The 16,388-nt window shown below is 44.5% G+C and overlaps 1 protein-coding gene and 1 non-coding gene across 2 annotated transcripts in view; both read left to right on the top strand.

Moving 5' to 3' along the window:
• Nucleotides 1–16,388, top strand: part of KPNA4 (karyopherin subunit alpha 4) — a 58,067-nt gene that overhangs the window by 22,646 nt on the left and 19,033 nt on the right. The window contains exons 5-12 of the mRNA XM_056565070.1: nt 23–75; nt 3,795–3,890; nt 3,977–4,062; nt 6,039–6,125; nt 9,045–9,214; nt 9,790–9,834; nt 9,924–10,055; nt 15,645–15,773. Of these exons, the coding sequence (XP_056421045.1) occupies nt 23–75; nt 3,795–3,890; nt 3,977–4,062; nt 6,039–6,125; nt 9,045–9,214; nt 9,790–9,834; nt 9,924–10,055; nt 15,645–15,773 (798 nt within the window). The remainder of the gene's footprint in view (nt 1–22; nt 76–3,794; nt 3,891–3,976; nt 4,063–6,038; nt 6,126–9,044; nt 9,215–9,789; nt 9,835–9,923; nt 10,056–15,644; nt 15,774–16,388) is intronic.
• On the top strand, nt 9,404–9,707 carry LOC130363477 (small Cajal body-specific RNA 7). Its single transcript, XR_008891878.1, has one exon. It is a non-coding gene; the product is annotated as a small Cajal body-specific RNA 7 (non-coding RNA).

Below are 16,388 nucleotides of genomic sequence, written 5' to 3'. Positions count from 1 at the left end.
TTTCATTTTTTTTTATTTTAAGAATGCATCCAGTGACCATCAAGGTATTCAACTCAGTGCTGTCCAGGCTGCAAGGTAAAATTTATTTCTAGAGATTAAAGTGGACCTGTAGTTAACCCCCCAAAATTGTGATTTTACTGTCATTAAATAGCTTAAAGGGTACCTCTCCTCATCAAAAAAAACTTTTGATATATTATAGATTAATGTATGCAGAATAACTTTACAATTGCATGTTATTAAAAAATATGCTTCTTTCTATTTAATTTTCCACTTTGAAGAAATGACCACTAGGGGTCTCCCTACCAGTCCTGGCAGCAAGCATTTCAGACTCATGCTGGCGTCCTAAACACTACCGAGCTGCCAGTCTGCTTTGTTCACAAAGAACACTCAGAGCTGCCAGCCTGCTTTGTTCACAGCCTGTTTGGCTGTGAACAAAGCAGGCTGGCAGCTCTGAGTGTTTAGGACTCCAGCATGAGTCAGAAATGCTTGCTGACAGGACTGATCGGGAAAAATACAATAGAAAGAAGCATATTTTTCATTAACATGCTATTGGTAAGTTATTCAACATTCATTAATCTAAAATATATCAAAAGTTTATTTGATGAGAGGTACCCATTAAGGTATTCTTCACACACCTTTTTATAGATCCTTTATGCACACTTCCATTCCTGAGATAGGAGGGCTTATAATTGTCTAGCACCTTTTTATTTCTCTTTAAAAATACCTTTATCTGTTGCTCACTTGCTTTGTCATTCTGTACTTTGGAGGGGGTGTATCCCTCACTCTGCATGTCTCTTCATCCAATTACTGCAGGCTGCTCTGTAACCCCCTCCTCTCTGCTGCAGTCGGCTAAGACAGGCATGAGCACAAAGGAGTGATAGTCCTGTCCTCACTTACTGGACTTTGTCCATGCTTGTGCTTCAGCTGGAACAAAGATGATGCTGCAGGTAGACCTCATTTTGATCTGGATGGTATGGGGACCCCTAGTGGTCGTGGTGTTTATTTTTATTTTATTTTTTTAAAGCCATGATTATAATTCGAGTTATATTAGAAAGGTTGATGTTTTGCCAAGATGTAAAATGTTTGTGAATCTGACAGTGCCCATTTAAATCCACGCCCATCTGACTGATTCCCTGAATTGTCTTACACACTAGAAGCCCAGATATCTTGGGAACAGAAGGGTGTATCAAACTGTAAGGGGTGTGTTCAAGGAACTCTATTTAACCCCTTAAGGACAATGGACGTACATTTCTTGGTCGCTCTTCATTGGGGGACACCTATACTTACGCTTACACTAGGAAAAAAGTCTGCTCCTCCCTGGCCCCCATTACCGCTCCAACCCTGAATGTCCGAATTATAAAAATATATTGTTAATTAAACCACATGGTCAATAGTATACGCAAAAAATTATTCCAAAGTCCAAAATAGCGTATTTTGGTCACTTTTTGTATCATGAAAAATGTATAAAAAGCAATCAAAAAGTCAGATCAATACAAAAATGGTACCGCTAAAAACTTCAGATCACGGCACAGAAAATGAGCTCCCATATCACCCCGTACACGGAAAAATTAAAAAGTTATAGGGGTCAGAAATGCCAATTTTAAACGTATACATTTTCTTGCATCTAGTTATGATTTTTTACAGAAGTATGACAAAATCAAACCTATATAAGTAGGGTATCATTTTAATCTTATGGACCTATAAAATAAAGGTGTCCTTTTTGCCGAAAAATTTACTGCTTAGAAACTGAAGCCCCCAACAGTTACAAAATGGATTTTTTTTTATCCTTCAATTTGGTCGCACAATGATTTTTTTTTTTTTCTGTTTCACCGTAGATTTGTGGGTAAAATGACTGATGTCATTACAAAATAGAATTGGTGACGCAAAAAATAAGCCATCATATGGATTTTTAGGTGCAAATTTGACAGGGTTATGATTTTTAAAAGGTAAGGAGGAAAAAACGAAAGTGCAAAAAAAATGAAGAAAAGCTCAATCCTTAAGGGGTTAAATATCACCTGTTTGAAGAGCTTGTTGACTGCTTTGTAGTGTTTAGATAGCAAGGGTTTGACAACTAAAAACAAATCAATATCTTAACCCCTTAAGGACGCAGGACGTAAATGTACGTCCTGGTGAGGTGGTACTTAACGCACCAGGACGTACATTTACGTCCTAAGCATAACCGCGGGCATCGGAGCGATGCCCGTGTCATGCGCGGCTGATCCCGGCTGCTGATCGCAGCCAGGGACCCGCCGGCAATGGCCGATGCCCGCGATCTCGCGGAGGTCCGCCATTAACCCCTCGGGTGCCGGGGTCAATACAGATCCCGGCATCTGCGGCAGTTCGCGATTTAAATGAACAATCGGATCGCCCGCAGCGCTGCTGCGGGGATCCGATCATTCAGTACGCCGGACGGAGGTCCCCTCTCCTTCCTCCGTCCGGCTCCCGGCGTCTCCTGCTCTGGTCTGTGATCGAGCAGACCAGAGCAGGAGATGACCGATAATACTGATCTGTTCTATGTCCTATACATAGAACAGATCAGTATTAGCAATCATGGTATTGCTATGAATAGTCCCCTATGGGGACTATTCAAGTGTAAAAAAAAAAAGTGAAAAATCCCCTCCCCCAATAAAAAAGTAAAACGTCCGTTTTTTCCTATTTTACCCCCAAAAAGTGTAAAAAACATTTTTTATAGACATATTTGGTATCGCCGCGTGCGTAAATGTCCGAACTATTAAAATAAAATGTTAATGATCCCGTACGGTGAACGGCGTGAACGAAAAAAAAAATCCAAAATTCCTACTTTTTTAATACATTTTATTTAAAAAAAAAATTATAAAAAATGTATTAAAAGTTTTTTATATGCAAATGTGGTATAAAAAAAAGTACAGATCATGGTGCAAAAAATGAGCCCCCATACCGCCGCTTATACGGAAAAATAAAAAAGTTAGAGGTCATCAAAATAAGGGGATTATAAACGTACTAATTTGGTTAAAAAGTTTGTGATTTTTTTTTAGCGCAACAATAATATAAAAGTATATAATAATGGGTATCATTTTAATCGTATTGACCCTCAGAATAAAGAACACACGTCATTTTTACCATAAATTGTACGGCGTGAAAACAAAACCTTCCAAAATTAGCAAAATCGCGTTTTTTGTTTTAATTTCCCCACAAAAATAGTGTTTTTTGGTTGCGGCATACATTTTATGATATGAGTGATGTCATTACAAAGGACAACTGGTCGCGCAAAAAACAAGCCCTCATACTAGTCTGTGGATGAAAATATAAAAGTTATGATTTTTAGAAGGCGAAGAGGAAAAAATGAAAACTTAAAAATTAAATTGTCTGAGTCCTTAAGGCCAAAATGGGCTGAGTCCTTAAGGGGTTAAAGGAGTTTTCCGACCTTAGACATCTTATCCCCTATCCAAAGGATAAGTGATAAGAGGTCTGATTGCAATCTTTGGGCCAGCACCGCGGCGTTCTGAACAAGGAAGATAGGAGCTTCAGTGTTTGTCACTCCACACCTCCTCCATTCATGTCTATGGGAGGGGACGTGATGGCTGTGGTCGTCAATCATTCAGCACAGAGCAGAGTTCACGCCGTGCATCGGATGACTGGGGCATTCTGAGTCAGGCGCTGCTCCAGAGACGTGATGTCACGCCCACGCCCCCTCCATTCATGTCCCAGTGTCGGGACCACCGCGATCAGACATGATTCCCATTTTTTGAAATGCTTTGCTTTTTGCTTAAGTTTTTTTTTTTTTTTTCATCTGAACTAACTTTTCTCTTCATCAGGAAACTTCTGTCCAGTGATCGTAATCCACCAATTGATGATCTTATTAAATCAGGAATTTTGCCAATTTTGGTCCATTGTCTTGAAAGAGATGACAAGTAAGCTTTCTTTCATTAATTTTTTTCTTAAGTTCTAGGGAGGCAAAAGAGTTTATACTTAATGATTTTATTTTTTTTCTTCGTAGTCCTTCCCTCCAGTTTGAAGCTGCATGGGCTCTGACAAACATTGCTTCAGGAACATCTGAGCAGACACAAGCTGTGGTCCAATCCCGTGAGTATTGTGGAGTTTTGCAGTTATGGGCCTTTACATCATAAACATATATACCGTATTTATTGGCGTATAACACGCACTTTAGGCTAAAATTTTTAGCCTAAAGTCTACCTGCGTGTTATATGCCGATAAGCCGCTGCAGTTCAATAATTTAAAGCGGGCGCTTTAAATCAATGAACTGCCAGCGCTGCCGGCTTCTCTTCCCCTGCCTTCCCTGGGGTCTAGAGCCCTGCTGCCGGCCCTTCTCTCCCCCTGGCTATCGGCGCCGCTGCCCGTTCTCTCCCCCTGACTATCGCCACATTGCTGGCGCCGATAGTCAGGGGGAGAGAAGCGGCGCCGGCAATGCGGCAGCGGCACCGACAGCCAGGGGGAGAGAAGGGGCAGCGACACCCATTGCCGGCACCGCTGCCCCGTTGCCTCCCCCCATCCCCGGTTGTATAATTACCTGTTGCCGGGGTCGGGTCCGCACTGCTTCAGGCCTCCGGTGTGCGTCACCTGCGTTGTTGCTATGCGCTGCGCGGCGCAAAGACTTCACTCGTCATTGCGCTGTGCAGCGCATAGCAACGACGCATGGGACACACCGGAGGCCTGAAGCAGCGCGGACCCGACCCTGGCAACAGGTAATTATGCAACCGGGGATGGGGGGAGGCAACGGGGCAGCGGCGCCGGCCCCGGCAATGGGTGCTGCTGCCCCTTCTCTCCCCCTGGCTGTCGGCACCGCTGCCCCATTGCTGGCGCCGCTTCTCTCCCCCTGGCTATCGGTGCCGGCAATGGGGCGCCAGCACAGATAGTCGGGGGAGAGAATGGGCAGCAGCGCCGTTAGCCAGCGGGAGAGAAGCGGCGGCAGCAGGGCTCTAGACCCCAGGAAAGGCAGGGGGAGAGAAGCGGGCAGCGACCTCTCCTGGGGGTGTATCTGGGTATACGCATGCACACACACACGCACCCTCATTTTACCATGGCTATTTGGGTAAAAAACTTTTTTTACCCAAATATCCTTGGTAAAATGAGGGTGCGTGTTATTGGCCGGTGCGTGGTATACCCCGATAAATACGGTATATATCTTTTGTTGCATGTATGTTTTTGTATTCTTTTCAGTGAATCCTCCGTCTGCCAGGTTAAGATAAAATGCAGTCCGATTACCTTACTTTTCCTGTTTTGTTTTTTGATGTATGTGTGGTAAATGCAGGTTGTCATTTAGGCTCATCTATATTAGACTCATAAGTCTGCCTAACCCACTTACTTCAGTGGACAATCTGGCTTTTTAAGTTTGTGGAGTGCTCCCAACTGTTCCCAACAGATAATGTCAGAGGAGTGAAGGATTATACTAGATTTCAAATGCCACACAGTTTTCTTTTGTGTATGACAGGATTTTTGTCCTCTCACCCTTTTTTGTTAGAGATGGCAGAGGGGAGTTGTACATAGGCCCAAGGAAAGAGCGTTGGGAAAGCATGTAGAAAGAGCAGCTCACCCAGGCTGTACATAGGGAGCGAGCACCTTTTTAAAAGTCAGCTTTCAGAGGAAAATCTTATCACGTGAACAAGCACCAATAGCAAACTATAGAATAAATACACAGACCTCACATCCACAATGTGTCTAGGAGGGACACACCCACATGAAAGAAATCAGAATCTAGAAAAAGGCTGCAAACTGCACATCAGGTAATCTTAACAAGGGAATGAAGCTTGCATACTCACAATTTTTTCTTAGGGTAATCGCTAATGTTTTTGCAAAAAACATCCATAGCCCTTAGTGTACCTATGATTTCTGAAACTTCTGTCATGTTGAAGTCAGAAGTTTGTGTCGGTGGGGGTTCTGGATGTTGAGACCCCCAGCAATCGCTAGCAAACTGATTCTGATAGTTACACTTCAATAATTGTCCTTTTATCTGGCATCAGATAAAGAACTCAAATAGTGCTGTTTTTTACCTCCTTTTTTAATTTTTTTATATCCAGCTAACCCTTGACTTTCTTTTTTAGATGCTGTTCCTCTGTTCTTAAGGTTGTTGCATTCTCCTCATCAGAATGTCTGTGAGCAGGCTGTGTGGGCCCTGGGGAATATTATTGGTAAGTGTTCTCTGCAACAAAAACTGTTGATTATTGATACTATTTGTTGAACGCCAACATATTGACAGTGCTTTACTTAACCCCTTCCCGCTATTGGACGTATGCATACGTCCAGGCGAACTACACGTTCGCGCAAATGGACGTATGCATACGTCCAAGCAATCTCCTGCTCTGCCGCGGGCAGCGCAGGAGATCGCAGGTGGGACTCCGCTGTCAATCACAGCCGGAGTCCCACCGCAGCTGCCGGGGCCGCGATTGCGCCGGTCCCGGCAGCATTAACCCCATAGATGCCGTGATCAGTTCTGATCACGGCATCTATAGTGTTTGCAGGGGGAGCGCTTTCCCCCTGCCCATCAACGGCGGTTCCGCGATAAAATAAGGGGGATCGAGGGTGTCCAAGACACCCTCGATCCCCCTTGAAGAGATAGGAGTGAGGTGGCAGGGGTGCCACCCCTCCTATCCCTGCTATTGATCGGCGGAGCGACCGACCAATAGCAGACTGGGGGCGGGGGGGTTAAAGTTTGGTTCCCCCCCGCTATGCCCACCCATCGTTGTCCGGGCACAGCGGGGGGGACTGTGTAGCGGCAGCGGCGGTCACTTACCCGGCGGCGGCTGTGATCATGGCGGCGGTGGAAGTGAGTATGGCGCCGCGTGTCCGGGAGTCTGTTGCCTAGCAACATCTGCAGGGCGACAATTTGGAGAGTGGTCTCTAAACTGTGGCCCTCCTGATGTTGCAAAACTACAACTCCCACCATGCCGAGACAGCCATTTGCTGTTCCTGAATGCTGGGAGTTGTAGTTTTGCAAGATTTAGAGGGGTTCAGGCTGGAGATCACTGACAGTGGTCTCAAAACTGTAGCCCTCCAGATGTTACAAAACTACAACTCCCAGCATGCTCAGACAGCAGTTTGCTGTCTTAGCATGCTGAGATTTGTAGTTTTGCAACATCTGGAGGGCCACAGTTTAGAGACCACTTTCAGTGATCTCCAGCCTGAACCCCTCTAAATCTTGCAAAACTACAACTCACAGCATTCAGGAACAGCAAATGGCTGTCTCGGCATGCTGGGAGTTGTACTTGCGTGCCTCCAGCTGTTGCATAACTACATCTCCCAGCATTCCCTTTGGCAATCAGTACATGCTGAGAGTTGTAGTTCTGCAACAGCTGGAGGCACACTGGTTGGGAAATACCGAGTTAGGTAATAGGTTCTATTACCTAACTCAGTATTTTCCAACCAGTGTGCCTCCAGCTGTTGCAAAACTACAACTCCCAGCATGCACGTTCTGTCCCCCTCCCATGTGAATGTGCAGGTTACATTCACACTGGCGGCGAATTACAGTGAGTTCCCTGCTTCAAGTTTGAGCCGCAGCTCAAACTCCTAGCGGGAGACTCAGTGTAATCCGCAGTCAGTGTGAATGTAACCTAAAAACACTACACTAACATAAAATAAAGAGTAAAACACTACATATACACACGTACACTGCCCCCCCCCCCTTCCTCCCCAATAAAAATGAAAAACGTATCCTACAGCAGTGTTTCCAAAACGGAGCTTCCAGCTGTTGCAAAACAAAATCTCCCAGCATTTCCGGACAGCCATTGACTGTACAAGCATGCTGGGAGTTAAACAACAGCTGGAGGCACCCCGTTTGGGAATCACTGGCATAGAATACCCCTCTGTCCACCCCTATGCAAACCCCTAATTTGGCCTCAAATGCATATGGCGCTCTCACTTTGGAGCCCTGTCGTATTTCAAGGCAACAGTTAAGGGCCACTTATGGGGTATCGCCGTACTCGGGAGAAATTGCCTAACAAATTTTGGGGGGCTTTTTCTCCTTTTACCCCTTATGAAAAGGTAAAGTTGGGGTCTACACCAGCATGTTAGTGTAAAAAAAAAAAAAAAAAAAAAAAAAACATTTTTGTACACTAACATACTGGTGTTGCCCCATACTTAAAAATTTCACAAGCGGTAAAAGAAAAAAAGCCTCCAAAATTTGTAACGCAATTTCTCCTGAGTACGGAGATACCCCATATGTGGGCGCAAAGTCTTCTGGGGATGCACAACAAAGCCTTGTTTTTTTTTTGCGGTCCTGGCACCATAGGGGCTTCCTAAATGCGACATGCCCCCCGAGCAAAATTTGCTCTCAAAAAGCCAAATATGACTCCTTCTCTTCTGAGCATTGTAGTTTGCCCGTAGTTCACTTCAGGTCAACTTATGGGGTACCTCCATACTCAGAAGAGATGGGGTTACAAATTTTGGGGGGTATTTTCTGCTATTAACCCTTGCAAAAATGTGAAATTTGGGGGGGAAACACACATTTTAGTGAAAATTTTTTTTTTACATATGCAAAAGTCATGAAACACCTTTGGGGTATTAAGGCTCACTTAATTCCTTGTTACGTTCCTCAAGAGATCTAGTTTCCAAAATGGTATGCCATGTGTTTTTTTTTTTTTTTTTTTTTTTTTTTTTTTTTTGCTGTTTTGGCACCATAGGGGCTTCCTAAATGCAACATGCCCCCCAAAAACTCCTGTTCTCTTTTATAGTCTGATTTAGTTACTCTAAATTCACATAGTATTTTTATTAGGTTTTTATCATTAGTATTATAATATGATCATTATTATTATTATTATTATTATTATTATTATTATGTGTCCCATGTCATTAAAAAATAAAGGGGGTGAGTTTTCTGTTGGTCTTTCTGGGTTGATCATTGGGGATAAGTTGGCAGAAGTGTGCTTTACTCCCTGGTTCTCTGCAATATTTCTTTCTGTTCCATTAGAAGTCTATGGGGACCATGGCAGGTAAACTTTTGAAATGTGTTTTTTATTTTTTTTAATTTTTTTTTATACTTTTCTGGAAAAGAGGTTTCCAGGTAATTCTATCGAGAATATGTGGGGCCTGAAAATGCATTATTCTGATTTTAGGTGATGGGCCACAATGCAGGGATTATGTTATCAGCCTTGGTGTGGTGAAACCTCTGCTATCCTTCATCAACCCATCAATACCCATTACATTTTTGAGAAACGTCACTTGGGTAATGGTAAACTTGTGTCGACATAAAGACCCTCCACCACCTATGGAAACCATTCAGGAGGTAAGTGCTTTTTATTTAGGGGCTAGTTAAATTTGCAGATAATCGACTGCTGTTTTTGGATATGACGAAATAGAGAATCAGGGTATTGGTGTGAATGTTTGTGTAGTTATTGAGGGAGACCTGTGCAAAAGGAAAGTAGTTCAGTTGCCCATAGCAACCAATCAGACTGTTCCTTCATAAAGCCTCCAATGAAAAGCAATCTGGGTGCAATGGGCAACTGCACCACTTTTCTCTGCACAGGTTATGATAAACCCCACCCATTATATTTTATATGGATAGTTTTGTGTGTAAGTGTGAATGAGTTTGGTTATTACAAGGGGCCTCTGAAATTGGAGTATTGCTGATTTTGGAGTGCATCTGAGGAGTGTTGCAAGAAAAAGGGGCTTTACAGCAACAATTCCTGTGATTAGAGCCCTACATTAGGTCTCCTAAATAACCTGCATACCCTTATCTCTGACAGGTTGGCATAAGTCATACTTGTGATCTGATTCAGACAGCATTTGAATTTATTTTAGAGTTATGTAGAATTTGTTTTCCTTATCTGTTTGTGATAAGTATTGGTATTTGTCTTGCAGATTTTGCCAGCACTTTGTGTTCTCATTCACCACACAGATGTAAATGTAAGTTTCTCGGTTTGTCCCATAGCTTCTGTATAATTTTGTTTAACGTGCAAAAATGATTCTTATGGTTGGTTGTTTATCAACTCTAGATTTTGGTGGATACAGTGTGGGCGCTCTCCTACTTAACAGATGCTGGCAATGAGCAAATTCAGATGGTAATAGACTCTGGGATTGTGACAAACTTGGTTCCCCTTCTAAGCAACCCAGAAGTAAAAGTGCAGGTAAGTTTTAAAGCTAGAGCACTGGTCTAGCCTCAGGCTGGTGACACAAGCAGCAAACTTCATACTGTAGATCTCGCTGTAAAATTATGTTCACACACTGCCTTTTGAATGTCCTTTCGAGCTTTATAAACGCATTAGAAAAATACATTTCTCCATCAGCTCCATTGGGCGACACAGACTTTGGGTATATGCTGCTGTCACTAGAAGTCTGCCCCTCCCAGCAGAGTATACCTGCCTACAGGCACCAGAGCTAATCAGTTTCAGCTTAGTGTCTGTAGGAGGCAGGTCTTTAGGTACTTTCATCCTCTGGAGACCCCTCATTTATTAGCCCACTCCTCTTTATTTTAAGCTGGGGAGTATAATTGGGCAACCCCTTTCAACTTTTGGGTTGTGGGGATTCAGTAGTCAGTGGTGTAGGACTGCATATTCCCCCCCCTCCCCCCCTCAGCATCTGTCAGTACAAACGCCAGCACCTCAGCGGGGCCTTTTACTTTAATTTCGGCAGCAGCACGGTGTCAACAGCTCCCCACACTGCAAACGCTGGCTCCGGCCATATCGCTTGCAGAGACTCCTCAGCCCGTCTGCAGCCAATGAGAGGCGCCAATTAGAGGCGCCTTTGGCTAAGCCTGGCCCCTCCATTCATTAGACAAGTAGCATGAAAATCCAATGCATCGAACAATATAAACAGCTAAGTTCCTCATAACACATTACGGATGCAATATGCCTGCAAGGACCCGTGACAACTGAGAGCGTCAAACCAAAGCGGCACACAATGTCATGGCTCCTGTGAATGCTTGGAGATAGGATATATATCATTATCGGCATCTGCTAGGCTGTGGAGAGCATTATCACAATTTATAACCACATATCCCCCTCCGGGGTGTGCGGTAAAACACAGGCATATAGAACACTTTAGGAACAATAACGCGAAAGGAAAGGGAGAAAGTGTATGAGTGGGAATGGGGAGGAAGAGTAGATAGAAAGAAAGAAAGAGAGAGCAAAATGGAAACGGGGGAGAGGAGAAAGGACATCAATCAAAAGGGGATAATGCAGGAAGATATGGCTACAGGTATTATGCTGCAATCACAGTAATATTGAGTGAACTGACCTTTAGGAGGGAAACGCGGACGGGACTGGGCCCCCAGGCGCAGCCGTAGAGAGTGGCATCAAGGATCACATGTCTCAGAGAGCTCAAGAGGTGGGGGCACTATTCGATTCAGGATGAATGGTACTAAATTCATCAGTATCAGTGAAGGCAAGCCAGGGACCCCAAGTAATGAGGTGTTTTTCTACTTGGTTTCTGGAGTCTGCAATTAGTTCCTCCATTTTATGTAGGTGAGATATTTCTTGGAACCAGGATGTGATTGAGGGCGGGGTAGTTGATTTCCAGAGCCTAGGTATACTCGTACGCGCCGCCTGAATCATGAATCTCGTCAGCCTTGCAGCCCATTTAGGAAGGCCCGGGGGGAATATAGTCAGTAGCAATGGGACAGGTGCTTTGGGGAGACGAGTGTTCGTGAGTTTATGTATTGTGTCCAGAACCTGGGACCAAAAGAGGTCCAGTCTTGGGCATGACGCCCATATATGTGAGAGCGTACCACCCGACTCACCGCATCTCCAGCAGGTGTCAGGAATTCCAGGATAAAATGTAGCCAGCGGGGTAGGGGCACGGTGCCACCTGGATAACGGTTTGTAGTTTGTTTCCTGGGCTCTAGTAGAAATCGATAATGTATTACACCAGCGCATTGCCACCGCCCAATCTCCATCCTCCAGTTTCGTCCCCAACTCTCTCTCCCAGCCACATCTGGAGGGAGGAGGCTCGGATCTTAAGGTATCGAGCAGTAGGCTATAAACAGAGCTCACTGGTCTAAACGAAGCCGCATCAGAGGTGCACAGCTTCTCAAATGGGGAGGGTGGACGGTGTAATCGCAGGTTATCTTTGTTAGCTATATAGAAGTGTTGTAATTGGGTTTATTGGAATGAGTGCGTAAAATGTGGAGTGAGTGTCTCTGTTATATCTGACAGGGGCTTCAGAAAGGACGAGGTCTTAGGAAGAGGTTTAGAAATGTGGGGCCCGTATTCTTTTTAAGTCCAAGGAAGGAGGACCCGGCAAAAGCAGGTGCAAAAAGAGAATTGTGGAATATAGGGGTCAGTGGTCAATCAGGTGTGAAGAGATGAAGGCTGAGTAGATGGATACGTTTGCTGTGAAGTAGGGTGGCTATCACGGGAGGGTGCGTATTTAGAGCCTTCACTGGGGGGGGGGGGCTGGATTCCACAGTAGTGTTTTGGGGTCTTGTGAGGCAGTAGCCCTCTCAAACTGAATCCACAATTTTGAGGGTTCAGTGGAAAGGCAATGTAACACTGGTTGGTAGGGCAGTCTAAAACGTATCAATTGTTTCAACAGTAGAGCAAAGCTTAATAAGGGCTGACAGGATTATCTCTAAAAGGCTAAATGTAGTAATCCAACACTGGGCCAGCTAGTAGTGTCCACGGCGACCCACACCATGGAGAAATCGGGGGACAATGTCAAACAGTCCATAGATCTTTCAAGTCTTACGCTTCTGCCTCTGGCGCAGCGGTACAGCTGGTGTGGTGTCCATCCTTTTGAGGCGATTTTGGTTCAGCCAGGGTGGCAAGATATGACTGGGAAGCGCTTTTCTTACAACCTCTCTTGCAATCAGGAAGGTTGATCTTCGGTAGCTTGAAGGTCGTTAAGAAGAGTGGGAGGTCTCTCGGGTGACGAAGAGTCGCTGTAATGTTGCCAAGTCTAGCTGTAAGCGAAAAGGGAACCCCCACCGATAAACAATACGGGCATTCTGTAGGACCTGTAAAAGTGGTTTTAACGTTGCTCTCAAGCGAAGAGTGTGCAAGGAAAGGTCAGGGAAAAGATGGATATTTGCTCCATTGTAAGTAAGGTGTTTTGAGGTCTCTAGCTTTATGCATCACCCGCTCCTTTATATTATAGTGGTGGACTCTGCATAGCACATCACAGGGTTTTTTGGGGTCTGGATCTTCTGCTTTTAGGGCTCTGTGAACCCTATCTAGTTTGATGGGAGTGTCCAGTGGTTGTTTTAGGATCTTATTGAAAATCTTTTGGACAATTCCGGAGAGGTCCTGAGGACTGACTGTTTCAGGAAGTCCCTTGATGCGAATGTTATTTCTACGGTTGTGGTTGTCTGTCATCTATAGAAGTTGCCTGTGAGATCTTAATTCATCTATTTCTGAGGTCATAGTAGTACGAAAAAGTTCAAGATCAGTAACTTTGTGAGATAACTGGGTAACTTCAGATTTAAAGGGGTTCTCCGGTGCTTGCACATCTTATCCCCTATCCAAAGGATAGGGGATAAGATGCCTGATCGCGGGAGTCCCGCGGCTGGGGACTCCCGGGATCATGCACGCAGCACCCCGTTTGTAATCAGTCCCCGGAGCGTGTTCGCTCCGGGTCTGATTACAGGCGACTACAGGGCCGGCGGCGTGTGACGTCAAGCCTCCGCCCCCGTGTGACGTTACGCTCCGCCCCTCAATGCAAGCCTATAGGAGGGGGCGTGATAGCTCGTCATTGCGTCTCGCAGCGCATAGCAACAACTCAGGGGACTCCACACCGGAGGCCAGAAGCAGCGCGGACCTGACCCCGGCAACAGGTAATTATACAACCGGGGATGGGAGAGGCAACGGGGCAGCGGCGCCGGCAATGGGTGCCGCTGCCCTTTCTCTCCCCCTGGCTATCGGCGCCGGCAAAGGGGCAGCGGCACAGATAGTCAGGGGGAAAGAAGGGGCAGCGGCGCCGATAGTAGGGGGAGAGAAGCGGCGGCCGCTTAACATTATTGAACTGCAGCGGCTTATCGGTGTATAACACGCAGATAGACTTTAGGCTAAAAATTTGAGCCTAAAAAATGCGTGTTATACGCCGATAAATACGGTGTATATAAAAGTGTGTACCGTATTTATCCGCTCTGCTTTTAATTTTTCTTACCTCCCCCATCCCTCATCATTCCCCCTTTTCCCTGCTTTTCATAGTTTTATTTTACTTTCCTTACTTGGCTGCGCTTCGGCAGGCCAGGTCAGGCAGCGGGTCTTGTGGGCTGTGGTCAGTGAAGCAGATGAGTGATGTCCTCTGCCGGCTTCTCTGCGCGGCATCAGAGACGTCACTCTTCTTTTCCTGTAGTCGCCGCACTCTGAACTCTGACTAGCAACGGCTGCAGGAAATGAAAAGTGACGTCCCTGATGCCGCGCAGAGGAGCCGGGAGAGGACGTCATTCATCTACTTCACTGACCACAGCCCGCAAGACTCCCCAACCCAGACCCCCCCCCCCCCACTGCCTGACCTCCCGCCTGACCTGACTTGCCAAAGCGCAGCCAGGTAAAGAAAATAATAAAAACTAGAAAAAGCAGGGAAAAGGGGAATGATGAGTGAGGGGAGGAATAGCATGGGAGGAACATGATGGGGGGGGGGGGGGGATGATGAGACGGGGAAATGGTGAGGGGGTAGGGAATTATGGGGGGGGGCATGATGAAACAGGGTGGGGGATGATGAGACAGGGGGAAATGATGGTGGAGGAGGCACTAAAGGCTTAATTTGTCTATGGCTAGTGGTGGTCTATGACGGGGAAATGATGAGACATGGGGGGGATGATGAGAGGGGTAAATGTGGCACAGGGACTGATAAAAGCAAAGGAATTATGTGGTATTGGAGGGGCGGGACCAAACTGAGGTGCAGAAGAAAACTAAGTTGGGGATGATGTGGCATTTAGTCAAAGTAATTTATTTTACTTTTTTTTTTTACTTAAATTTCCCTGTTAAAATGGGGGTGCATGTTATACGCCGATAAATACGGTGTGTGTGTATATATCCGCGGGCATTCTGGTTAGGGGAATATGCAAAGCAGCTCATTACATCATCACCTTTTCAGGTAATGTTCCCTGGTATCAGCTTAGCTCCTGTTAAGAAATATAAAAAGCTGATTGGAAAATCCCGATCAGCTTTTTATATTCCTTAACAGGAGCTAAGCTGATACCAGGGAACATTACCTGAAAATGTGATGTAATGAGCTGATTTGCATATTCACACACACACATATATATATATGTATGTGTGTGTGTGTATGTGTATATGTGTATATATGTATATATGTGTATATATGTATATATATGTATATATGTATATATGTGTATATGTATATGTGTGTGTATTCCACTGAGCATTCTTGGAAAAGGAATATGCAAAGCAGCTCATCACACCACCTTCACAGGTAGCATATTCCCTAAACATCAGCTTTAGCTCCAGTTAGTCTAAGAAACTGATTGGGATTTAATGCCAAGCCAGAATTCTCCCCAGATTGGAAGAGGACCCATCTGCAGACAGCTGTTTTAGGCTGTTGCCCCTCGTCGGTAGAGAGCAGGGTGTTCTGGCTTTGTTGGTTGGAGGCCTGAATTAAAGCACCTCTGAAAAGATTTCTGCTTGTTAAGAAAACTGAAGTATTGTCTTGTGTTAATGTTTTTCTGTATCACTTTACATTATAATTTTTCTAAATTTGTTTAGCTTTGTGTATTCCAGAGATTACTCTAATGTACTTTGTGTGTTTTTTCTTAGACTGCTGCCTTGAGAGCTGTAGGTAATATTGTCACTGGAACAGATGAGCAGACTCAGGTCGTGTTGAACTGCGATGCACTGTCTCACTTTCCAGCATTGCTTACTCATGTCAAAGAAAAGATTAATAAGGTATGAAAATACTGCTTTATGTACACACACTGCTGCTCTGTACACTACTGTACAGCTTGCATATAGATTATTGCAATTTGCTGTCTCGACATGTATAAGTGGTTAAAGATAGTGTGTAAGTGCTTTTTATGAATAAAAATGTTGTACCAATATTCAATTCAGTATAAGCCAGTCAGTGAACACTGGGTGCCAGCTGCCCTAAAATCAGCACATGTAGTGTGCAGTAAAGTACTGCTTTATCCATTTGGATATAGCTGACATCCGTACTGTTTAAGTTAAAAGAATCCCCTGGATTATAATCTAGTTTAAAACTTCCATAGTGTAAAAGTCAATAGCAATGCTATGAAAATCAATGTAGAACAAAGTTTACATGGTATAACTGCATGATTAATGGCAGAAAACAGACATTTGATTGATTTTTTTTGTTTTTATTTTGAGGATGGGAATGCAAAAAATAACATTAAATAAACTGTAACGCCAAAATACAACTCTTCCCGCAAAAACAGGCCTTCATATGTTTATATTTTTGTGAATATTTAAATGCAGTTAAAATAAGAATAAAAAAAACCTGCCATTAAAAATGACATACATGCTTGATTGGCCTGGTTTTTGTCA

Source organism: Hyla sarda, chromosome 3, assembly GCF_029499605.1.
Source record: "Hyla sarda isolate aHylSar1 chromosome 3, aHylSar1.hap1, whole genome shotgun sequence".
Lineage (NCBI taxonomy): Eukaryota > Metazoa > Chordata > Amphibia > Anura > Hylidae > Hyla > Hyla sarda.
This window is presented reverse-complemented; position numbering and strand designations above follow the sequence as displayed.